The 11,347-nt window shown below is 41.2% G+C and overlaps 1 protein-coding gene across 2 annotated transcripts; it reads right to left on the bottom strand.

Annotated features, from left to right (window-relative positions):
- Positions 1–300: 300 nt before the first annotated feature.
- On the bottom strand, positions 301–7,620 carry btbd17a (BTB domain containing 17a). Of its 2 annotated transcripts, none has more exons than XM_088599928.1 (3): positions 7,327–7,620; positions 4,034–4,316; positions 301–3,271 (listed from the first exon to the last, which is right to left on the bottom strand). In XM_088599928.1, exons 1-3 carry the CDS (start codon positions 7,418–7,420, stop codon positions 2,197–2,199), a joined length of 1,452 nt encoding a protein of 483 aa, XP_088456054.1. In that variant the 5' UTR covers positions 7,421–7,620; the 3' UTR covers positions 301–2,196. The 2 variants fall into 2 exon arrangements, with proteins under 2 accessions (XP_088456054.1, XP_088456053.1); XM_088599927.1 differs by having other exon boundaries at positions 4,034–4,319; positions 7,327–7,618.
- Positions 7,621–11,347: the final 3,727 nt, after the last annotated feature.

Here is an 11,347-nt window from a genome sequence, read left to right as displayed (position 1 = left end):
CCAGGTTTAAAGCCTACTTTAAGCGGCTCAAAAGCGCCCCTTTAAGTTTTCTAGTAGTCTTCTTTTAATACTTTATCTTTGCAGTTTTCTTCTTTTTATATCTTAATGTCCACATACTTGATTCCAGACTTTTTCTGGAATTTTCCTGTATTCTATATCGAATCCACAGCATTTTTAATCTTATACATCACCGTGAATGTAAAGCAAGCTTTCGATTTGAAAATACTACAAACTGCATCAGATGGTTTCTCTGGTGCCCCTTAATTTGAGGGATTAAAAAAGTTTTATAAACAAAGAAAATACCGAGAAAAAACTTAGTTCTTTATTGAGGAGGCAGGGCAGGGTTAATATATAAATAACATTAAAAATTCTAGTAACATATAGTTGCCCTCAGACTACGATTTCTGGATACCCAAGCAACACAGAAGTGAATGGCTCAAAACACATCAGCAGTTAGTAATAAATATGAGTATACTTCTAATTTAATGTGTAACTAGGCAGAGTATATTTATACTTAAAAATAAAAAAGAATTAACTTCAAAATCACATGATAGTACAGGATAGAAAACACCATGATCCTCTGTGTAAGTAAGTCTCACAAACAATTTTAGTCACCATTTTACCAAAAAAAAGGTATTGCTGCTCTGGAATGAATAGAGTGAAGAGTGACCAGGTACGTTCTAGTACTTAAAGGAATGTCCTGCCCTGACAGGTTAAAAGAACAGAATCTTTTTGGCCTAGAACGGAGGAGACTACGAGGGGAAGCGATTAAAGCCCATTGACGCAGTCAAGCCATGGCCCTGCTTCAGGATCATCAGTGAATCACGAACCAGAGAAGACAAGTGGAGACTATGGGGAAGTACCTGAGAGCAGGTGGCACCTCTTTATACAAAGAGTTGTGGGAGTCTGGAATAATCCACCCAGCCATGTTATTGAAGCTGATACCCTGGGTTCATCAAAGAGACAGCTCGACGAGATTTTGAGATTGATGAGCTGCTGGCAACCCTAATGAGTTAAGTGCATAGCCTCCTGTACTTTGTACCCTTTCTTATGTTCTCAGCTTTAAAGTGTGGGAAAGTAAAAAGACGTCTGCCTGTAGATTTCTACACTATGTGCCTTCCCTCTGGCTCCAAGTGGCACCAGCCGCTCTCTGAAGATTGGAAGTTCAATGCACCAAGCCTGTATGACATCGCCATTTGTTGCAAAGTCAATACCGATTCTTGACACTGACAGAATATCTTCTCTAATAAAAAAAAATAATCATATGCTCTTTAGTTTGATGAGTGCTCTGCGAAGAGTTTATTTCTCTCTAGCTGCCATTGTTTGGAAAGAAAGTTTTCATTAGAATAAGGGTCATGAACATGACAAGTGAGATGAGGCCTGTATCTTCTTGTGTGTGTATGGTTCCACACATACAGCAGTCCTAATGGTCACAGGTGAAAATGGGGTTTTTGAGTCCATAGTCTTTATTTCACAACTTTTCTAGGGAATTTATTCTTGTAGGGCAATAGGACTATCCTGGGGGCAAGTTAATTACAGTAGCTCTGCAGTGTAGATTATTTTATCTAGATCTGGATGGACAGCCCTTTTGAATATGTCTTAAAGTTAGACTACATGTGTATTTTGAATGCATTTGCCTACTTGTGTGTCTGTGTTTCTAAATATTTGGCTTCTTTATGCAATTTTCATCTCCTAATTCCATGAGGAATGTTGGCATCAACATGGAGAGCTGTCCCCATACAGTAAATAGGTCTGGCATGACCATTTGCTGTTTCACAGCACTTCATTTTGTTTAAGAAAATGGTGTTGTACGTGTTATAAATGTAACATTTGTTTATTCTGTTTTCAACAAATATTCTTCAAGGTGACTGAAGGAGCATGATGAGCTAAAAAACAGCATGTTCACTTTAATTTCTAATGTTTTATGAAGGTTATAAAAGGGAAAGAAAGATACAAGAGGAGATTTTTTACTGCAGCAAATGGTACGATAATTGGAAAGATCAAACAGAATGATGTTATTAATAACTAATTGCAGGATGAAAAGAAATATTGTGCATCATTGAATAAAGAGGTTCATTGCAAAATGTGTGCAGCCTTTTACTGCAGTAAAGGCTTGTAGAGCTCAGAGGAGCTTCTGAGTGCGCTGACATGAATGTGTTGTGTCTATGACACTGCAGTGAGTTAGTACTGGGAGGTTCACTTCTTGGCTTTGATGAGGCTGTGATAGATGGGCTTCACCACAATGTGCAGGTACAGCGAGCTGTCGATGAGGTAATCGGAGCCCCTGTGCTGCAAGTCAGCCTCGGCCAGGAAGTCCCCAGTCTCTTCGGTGCTCTGGTGGAAGTTGTAGACGTGTCGCACCAGCACCTTGCCCTGCTGCCGCACGGCCACGATCACCGTCTTCTGGAAGCTGACGCCAGCAAAGTCTGCGCTGGAGGTGGCTGGGGTGACGATGATGCGAGGGTGGCCGTTGTCGGGGCGCGCCGCCTGGATCGCCCCGTGCTCTGTGTACACCGGCCGCAGGCTGACGGGAAGCCATCTTGGGGAGAACAGCGCGTTCCACGTCACCTTCTTGTTGGCGTCATGGCCACTGGGGCCCAGCTGGGTCTGAAAGCTCATACTGCGATCGTCCCGGGTGGGGTTATTGATCACCCAGGGGGATCCCCAGGCTGCAGAGAGGTAGTTACGGGGTGTGAAGAGGCTGCAGTTGACATCGAAATACTTGGCCAGCTGGAGTGGGGAGGCCGAGTGGAACTGGAAGGCCATGTAGAGGAGGTCCTGTATCGACTGGTGGTATTTGAGCAGCAGCGGAGACTGTTTCTGCAGCCGAAAGAGCTGCTGTGGGGGTATCATGGCATAGCGCACAGCCCTCAAGGCACTCTCAATGGTCAAGCCCCCCGGCTGGTTTTGCCCAATCCAGGCCTCCAGAGCCTCGAACAGCTCGAGCTCGCTCTGCAGGATGAGATCCGAGCGCTGCAGCAGAGACAAGAGCAGGTCAGCGCTCACCGAGCCCCACTCCCCACTCTGGAAGACAGAGGACAGGTTCCAGGACAGGAATTGCAGGCAGCTGTCCCTCAGAGCCACATCTCCAATCTGCATGGCATAGTGGTACCAGTTGACTACATGCCCATGAGGGGAGTCACTGGCCAGGTGCAGGGTCATGTACTGGCTGAGACCATGCTGCAGGGCCAATACCCTATACTTACTGGCCAGTTTGTGCAGAGGGATCGCTTGCTCCAGCTGTACAGCAATCTCCCCACAGTACATATACCTGCAAATAAAGACAGACAGTCTGTGTAACAGAAGCAGATTTAGAAGCATGCAACAGGTATTTGCTATTCATTTCCCATGGTAACAGTTTAACAGCTTGAAACATAGATCTCCAGCCATCTGCTCAAGAATGTTTGTCTTTGCAAAGAGGCACTTCAAGGACACTGTAATCCTCTGATCTGCCACCAGGTGGAACAACATGTTCACAGTAGAGAAAACGGCAGAAGAGCAGAGACTGTGTCAATGCCCTAGTTGACAGATTGTGAAAGATAACTCACATTATCACATCCCACATAGAAATATCAAATACCCTATGCAACTTTCAGAAATGCAGTCACAACACAACAAAACTGCACATTTTGACAAAATTTTGCCTAGCTCTTTGAAATAATAAACACAGTACTTACAGAACTTAATACTGACCTTTACAGATATACTGTTTGACAATATTAGATAGAACTTACAGTATGAAGTACTACTGTATCTTAAACCAGAGATAGGGTAAAGGTTAACCCCTTATTGTGGGCTTAGTGGATATTACAATGTGTCACATAAACCACCTTGACAAAGTGATGTTTGGCTTGAAAGGGGCTTTATCATAAGTTAATATTTTAATTTATTTAACAGATAACTCTTGTGGTTACTGGAATGGATAGATCTTTTCCTGCTATTTGTTATTTGCCCAAAATCAGCCACTTTGCTCACTGGGATCTCACTCTTCGTGTCCTTCAACGGAGGCCCCCGGCACCAGGCCCTCCCTCACCTGATGAACTTCTCAAAGACAGCCGCGCAGTCGGCCGGCTCCCGCAGGGTCAGCGTGGAGGAGTTGCGGTGCTCCAGCAGCCCCTCGAAGACTTCGCTCTGCAGGGACAGCACCAGCGAGTGGGCCTGGAACACTTTCACCTCGTCCGAGTGAACTGTCTGGACCCGGAGGGATACGTCGCTGCCATTGCCCTGAGCCAGCAGTGCCTCCAGTCTCTGGACCATGATCATGGAGTGATTGATCACTGTCCCGCTGCTCTCTGAAGCGCCTTCAGGTTTGAGGGCTGCTGGGATACGACACAGACCACATGAGTGACAAGACTCTCCCACTGGCTGAATAACTCAGGGCTGTATTCACAAGAGTCTTTCACTGACCAAAGAAAGCTGTTAATTTCTTTTAAACCAGCCAGAAGCAGCCCTCCTCCAGTAGAGAGAAATTTACAATGGGGGCTCTTGATGTTACCTCCTTGACCTGTTTATGAAAAGCTTTTTCTAAAGAATCATTTTTCTTAATTGGCTAAAAATAAAGCATGCTTAGCATGGACAAAGTGTTCAAGGCCATAATCTATCCAAAGCATGACTTCTGGCTGTGCTCCTAGTTCCAGAGTAATACTACCCTGTAATTTCTGAGCAATGGCGTCTCACATGCAAACTGTGAGCTGCATTTTCATCCCTTTACAGCTCTGGAGATTAAGAAAAGGTCTATCAAGGCTAAAATAGCTTCCTATCCCAAATGTCCTTCATCCTCTTACACCAAAAATACAATATGATATGTACAGTATATGATAGTGATAACTGAAACAGTAGCTGCCTTGCGGTTAAAAAACAATTCACCATGTTAGCAGTTTGGATTCCAACACTGAATTTTCCTGTTGTTCCCAGTATTGGGATAAGATACTTCAGAATTTATTTCTGTAGCATGTATTTTTTATATTTTTCTGGGGCACTAATGAAATATTGATGATGGCACGAACCCAAGTCTGTGTCCCATCAACCTAGAAAACATGCTCAAGCACATATAGACAAGGAGCTGATGTGCTGGATACAACTTTTTAAAGAAACTTCAGCATATGATTATTCAATGAACTATGCTATTTCTACATTTCCTTTTTGAAAGCATAGCTGCGCGTTGTTAACAAAAAGGATTGCCAAATGACTAAAGTAAAGGTTCAGTTTTTGGGAATGGGTTTAACAAACATTAACCAAATATGGACAGTGCAACACAAAAAAGAGGAGCTCAGTTTCTACGCAGTAGAAAATAAGCTAAAAGGGAGAAAAAGATTAGCTAAATATGCAAGTTCTGTAAAGACAAGAAAGCATCTGTCCAGACTGACACTGTATATACACTAACACAGTGCAACTTGTCCGTAAGTTTTTCTGCAGGAACAATGTGTTTGCTTGATTGCAAGCTTGATTGAAAGGTCCCTTGTACTCCACCCAGCTCCTCAAGATAAGATTTTTTGGCTGTACTTAACCCTGCCAGTAAAACGTGTAGTGCCTGACAGAACTTACTATTTTTGTATTCCATTCTAGTCACAAAACAGGGCAATGGCCTACCTCTCTAAAAACAATGTTGTTATTGTTGCCATCGTCTACTCTGCAAAGATTTAACTTGTTAATGAACTTCTCACTGAAGCTACAGTTTCAAAGCTAAAGTTTCATTAAAGCTATCACATGATATTCATTCTTACTATTCTAGAAATGTTCATTAAATCCAGAAAAACACAACTTATTCATAAAGCAATGTATTAAAAACACGTTTTAACCATGGGAATGAATGGGTCATGCTCAGATTTATCAGTTTATGAATACAATTGCATTTTGTCTTACATGAAGGATAAATTTGAAATTGACACAGAACAAGAAACCCAGGACTAAAATACCGGCTCAATAGTTGCATCTCTACAGCTGCGAGGACCTCAGTCCTGTTTTTTACGGAAAGTGGCACTACTCCACAGGAAGGGTAGTGAATTGATATCACTCACATACTAATTAACAATTGTCTGCTTGGTGAAAGCACCTCACTTATACTGCGACCATCTGCTTTTAGCAGTGAACTAATGAGGCATCAGTGTCCAACTTAGGCTTCTTTGTAAACATAATTATTATGGTTAAGCAAATGTGTTAATGCTGCCCTTATTTTTGAAAGGGAAAACATGTTGTCTGCTCTATGATACAATTATTTTTAGCCACAAGTAATAATCTTTATTTTATCGCTACCCTTTTTTTTATATTGCACCTTTCATGTTACATCATGTCAAGACGTTGCACAGTAAATCACAGAGATATTTTACAATAGCAAATTAAACAGTTTAAAAGCTAGAGAAGAAATGTGAGTTTGAAGGATTGGAAAGTACTGATTGATTTGCAAGAGCTAATACATGCAGGCCAATCATTCTACAGTCTTGGGGCAATGCTACAGGGATTAAAACAAGGATAAAAATTCAAATTTCAGGAAAACATTTACATTTATCTTCCATGTTTTTTTCAGGAGATGTCCTGTGCATGTCAAATCAAGTTTATTATTAGTGGGAAGTATCTTTTTGTACAATGATGGACATGCTGTCAGCATGCTAAACAAATGTCAGACATTGACCTTAGTCTCAGTGAGTTTCCATGCCAAACTTACAGGGGTACTACCAGCCCCCAGCAGTGCAGTGCAAAAGAAGACTGAATGAGGAGTTCTTATTCCTGTGAGACAGGAAGGACAAAGTGACAAAGGAACTAGTGACAAAGTTATATTCACCTAAACTCTACAAGACAATACCCTTCTATGCACTGTGTTTTCACAAGAGAAAACATGCATAGAATTCCAGAAATCAGATCAATTAATCAGAAGAAAGCAACAAAAATACATGAAAAGGCATTTTCATTCAGTCGATGTTCATGAGAAAAAAATGAGTTCTGGGACCCTGAGACTTGGGAATTGTTCTCACTCAAGTAATGTCATAGCAAGGGTAAACCTTCCCACTACTGCCGATCTGCAAATAGACTGGAGAGTGAAATTGAGAAAAGAGGGACTGAGACAATGCTGCAATGCTAATAAGGAGGCAGATCTTTTCTGCCTTTTCAAAGCCTAAGGGCTTGATTTCTAAAGAGATGCAGAAACCAAACCCATTGACTTCTTTGTAGGCTCTTGTGAGTCCATCTCTTTTAAAATGCAGACTTTTTTTTCCCCTTTGGTATGTAACCCTTAGAATTCAGCTATCCCGATCCGAAAGCGGACACATAGGCAGAGATAAATAGGGAAAAGCAGAGGTAATCACGAGAAATTATGTTGGGAGGGCATCTTACCTCCTTGGACTGTCATAGTTTGGAAGCAGAAAGCAGTAAAGAGGACCCCCAAGTAGATCTGGGATAAAATCCCTCCATGAAGCACAAAAGCCATTTGTCTCTCTCTTTTTCTCCCTCTATCCCTCCTTTCTTGTCTTCTGCTGCTGTGTAGCGTGCTTTAACCCTGGCGCGCCTGCCTGTTCTTTGGGAAGTGGGCTACCCCGTGTGGTTCCAGCTCCCAGGCCGACACTCTTTATGTAGGACGCTGGTCCTTCCAGGCAAATTGCAGCATTCCGGATCCATTGATTGGTGGAGTCTGTCAGGGCCGTTGCCATGACAACTACTTTGATTTTGAGTTTCCCTTCCAATGTTGTATCGCATCGATCTGCAGCCAGCTGGGCAGGAAAACAGCGAACCGACTCCTGATAATACAGCTTTTTGTTTCAGGGAAAGCAAGTAAACAACATAATCCTGGACCAGGGGTTCTGTGTTACCATGATGATCATCATTAAAACAAGCAGTAGTGTTATTAGAAATCATTTTCTGCCAACTTTTCACTAATAAAGGAACAGGTGCTCAAAGATAAAAAAAGAAAAGAAATCTAGCCTGAGCGCTCAATTTAAATAGCTGTTACTTTTTTTTCTGACTTTCTCTAAGTATTCTGCTTGCACCCTCTGCAAAACTCACTTGTCACATCTGCTGATCAGGGAATCAGTGTCAGGGACCAGTGTGCTTCTGGGTGCAGTGGTTCTTGCAAGAAACCAATCCAAACTCAGAGAAAACAAAGGATCCCCAACAAGGAAGCCATTCAGCCGATCAAAATCATTTGGTTCTATTACTCTAAAATTCTAAAGACAGGAACAACCCCCCAACCCCTCAATTCAATCTGAAACCCCTTGAAATTCACCCAGTGCAAAGGGACAGTTTAGATCAGATCTAACCTGCATCTCTTTGGTAGGTGGGGGCAAGCTAGAGAATTTGGCAAAAGCCCCCATGAATACAAAGAGAACATGCAAACTCCACACACACAACCTAGAATCAAACCCGGGACACTGTGAGTTGGTAGAGCTAACTGCCATGCCATGATACACAAAATGAGACTCAATACATCAATGTTTTTCTTTCCCTGTGGTCACAGCAAGCTGTATTTTGCATGTGAGCTTTCTATTATTTTCAAAATAAGTTCTTTAATTAAAATGAACGGTGCAATCTGAAATTAAACAGTACTGTATTGTACATGCAGGTTAGTTAGTTAGTTAAGACTAAATTTATGTCCACCCTTCACTCTCTCACACAGTGGACCATGAGTGCACTGTGTCATGCTAGTTGTCATTGCTAGTGTCATGATTGATATCTGTGTTTACTTCCATTAATGGTCCATTAATAAAACCCCACAAGACCACACTTCATAATAAGATGGTCTTTTTTTATGCCCACCTGGCTTTAGTAAAGCCAGTGGTAACAGTTGTGCAGTGTACTGGGGTAGGCCATTGCCAAGATATGTCCATAAAGTTACTGAATAAGGATTTTATTTTCATCTCAGAAAGCGGCAGAATCTTTTGTTCTCTTGAGCTTCTAGGAATCTGCAGGATAGTAACAGAACATCTTCTGTTCTGCTCCTTAAATATGTTCCTCCAGACCTACCAGGGTCATCCTGCCAGTCATCCCCCTGAAGCAAACCGTAACGGCTGTTTTTTAAGACATAGCTTTGAGCAGTGACCTCACACAGTACAGGGAAAAAATCTTGCTTTGTCTTCCTGCTGCTTATCAGCTCAGAAAAGAAAACTTGACATTTTAAAAACACATACCTGGTTATATCTTGATGTTCTGACTTCCCTTGTGCTCATTCTTTCCCTATTAGCCAATTCATTCATCTGACAGAGGCAGCACAGCACAGGGATCACTAAGCAGTGAATTTACATATAGAAGAGATATCCTGAACCCTATCTAACAGGTTAGACTAATTCAAAGGGCACCTTTGATCCCTAGGGCATTCAGACTGACTGTGTTCTTATTTGGTCTTGATAATCCTTGGCATACTCTGGGTTAAAAGTTTCAAAACATTCCTAAGAATTGGAACAGGATAAAACTGGGTTTAATTTGGTTTAATGAAAGTCTAATCTGCAGAATCATGCTCCTCATGCTTATTAATCTCAAATGCAGCCCTAACGGCACCTCCAAGCATTTTCTGAAGTGTGACTTTATGTTAAGAGCTTCTTGGAGGAACATATAATCAGTTTCTGTTGTATTTACTTTTTCTCTAACCACCATTCTTTCATATTTGTATTTACAATTTTCAAAGAGTAAGCCTGGTTTCAAATATTGCAAGTGATTTAAACCTCAAGAGAAAAGTTCAGCACACTGCTTGTCTTGTCTTAGATGGAGCCTCGTCCAATATCTTAGTGAGGCTATGTGTCTTGGAGCTAGAAACATTAGTTACTCTTTACACTGAGAAATTCATGGTGTATTCACAGTGGAGTGCTGAACAGGACCTGATACAAAGCCATAGATCCAAGTAGGTGGTTTAAACTTATACTGCAGATATTAAATGCAGCGCTTCAGGCAGTAACTTTTATGTTTTTGCATGTACATGTGTGTAATGTGCATACCTTTCTACATGAATGCATTTCTGACAAATGGATGTAAATGTTACGCATGCGATGGAATGACACACACCTCAATTGCAATGCAGTATGCAATATACAGTATGCTGCAGGCTAGAACATGCCTAATTACTGAGTAGCAATGAAAATCAATACTTTGCTCTCTCTCCTCTCGCGGACTGCTATAAACAGGTCATATGGCGTCATGAAGACAGTCTATTTGGCACAGGCTTGGAATAGTTTAATCTTTGCTTGTCCTGCTGCCTAGCTAACACTCAGTCTATGCATTTCAACTCACTGAAATATCAAGAGACATATTAGCCATGGAGGTAACTCAAGAAGCTGAAATACTAAGAAAATCCTATGAAACATGAATCTATTTTCCACACTGGGAAAAGGGGAATATAAAAAAGTGTGTCCAGATTTTTTTGTCCTATTTTAAAGTTGTCATGAAAACAGAAACTGTGCTGTGTACTGTAAATCTCACAGATTATTATTACGCACCTGTTATAAATATGATCAAGTGTGACTAACACGTTGCACAGTGTGCAGGAGCTATTTCTTTTTAATGTAGACAGGTGCAGGGTATTGCATGCAGGTAGTAAAAACAAATTATAAATACAAAATGTGAAACATTGACTGAGAATTTACTACTTCTTAAGAAGACGTAGATGTTTATGTTGACACATCTTTTATATTTTCTGTAAGCGAGGAAGCAATTAAAAAAGCAAACAAATTGTCAGGACATACAGTATAGTTAAGAGCATAGAATGTGAATCAAATTATGTTTTTTTTTAAAACTGTATAACACACTAGTAAGGAATCATTAAGAATATAATGTACTATTTTGATCACAATGTAAAAGAAAAACTATTGCTGGAATCTGTCTAGAGAAGAGCAGCTAGATACATTACAGGGCTTAAAGGAGTGTCCCACACTGACAGGCTGAAAGACCTGAACCTTCATAGTTCTGGACAGAGAAGACTACAAGGGGACCTGAGACAAATATTCAAAATCCTAAAAGACTTTGACAAAGTCAACCCAGTGGACGTCTTCCAAACGACAAGTGAAACATAAACCTGAGGGTACAAGTGGAAACTGTGTGGAAGTACATCTTAAATTGTACCAAGACGTACTTCTTATACCAAGAGAGCTGCAGGAATATAGAACAAGCGGAACCAACCACGCTTTTGAAGATGAACCCGCTGTCGTAGGTATGTTTCTTCATTTTCATTTCAGCTTCCTCTGCAAGGAGAACACAGAACACAGAACTGAGTTCTGAAGAAGAGCAAAGAGAAGTGGAAACAAGCTATAATTGTGCATTGAATCTGGCAGACCTACGCAAACCCATGGGAGTTCTGAGGGGAAATCAGGGAATTAGTTTGTGCTCTGAGTCAATGGTAATTACACCCGGCAGGAATAATTGGCACCAGGACTAA

The sequence above is a fragment of the Lepisosteus platostomus genome, chromosome 11 (assembly GCF_059453375.1).
Source record: "Lepisosteus platostomus isolate fLepPlt1 chromosome 11, fLepPlt1.hap1, whole genome shotgun sequence".
NCBI lineage: Eukaryota > Metazoa > Chordata > Actinopteri > Semionotiformes > Lepisosteidae > Lepisosteus > Lepisosteus platostomus.
This window is presented reverse-complemented; position numbering and strand designations above follow the sequence as displayed.

Bases quoted from the DNA above. Each gene is read 5' to 3' on its own strand.
- btbd17a (XM_088599927.1), bottom strand. From the start codon at position 7,420: ATGGCTTTTGTGCTTCATGGAGGGATTTTATCCCAGATCTACTTGGGG. The intron at 4,320-7,326 runs GTAAGATGCCCT...GTCGTATCCCAG, and splicing joins AACTATGACAGTCCAAGGAG to CAGCCCTCAAACCTGAAGGC. The intron at 3,272-4,033 runs GTGAGGGAGGGC...CTTTATTTGCAG, and splicing joins GTCTTTGAGAAGTTCATCAG to GTATATGTACTGTGGGGAGA.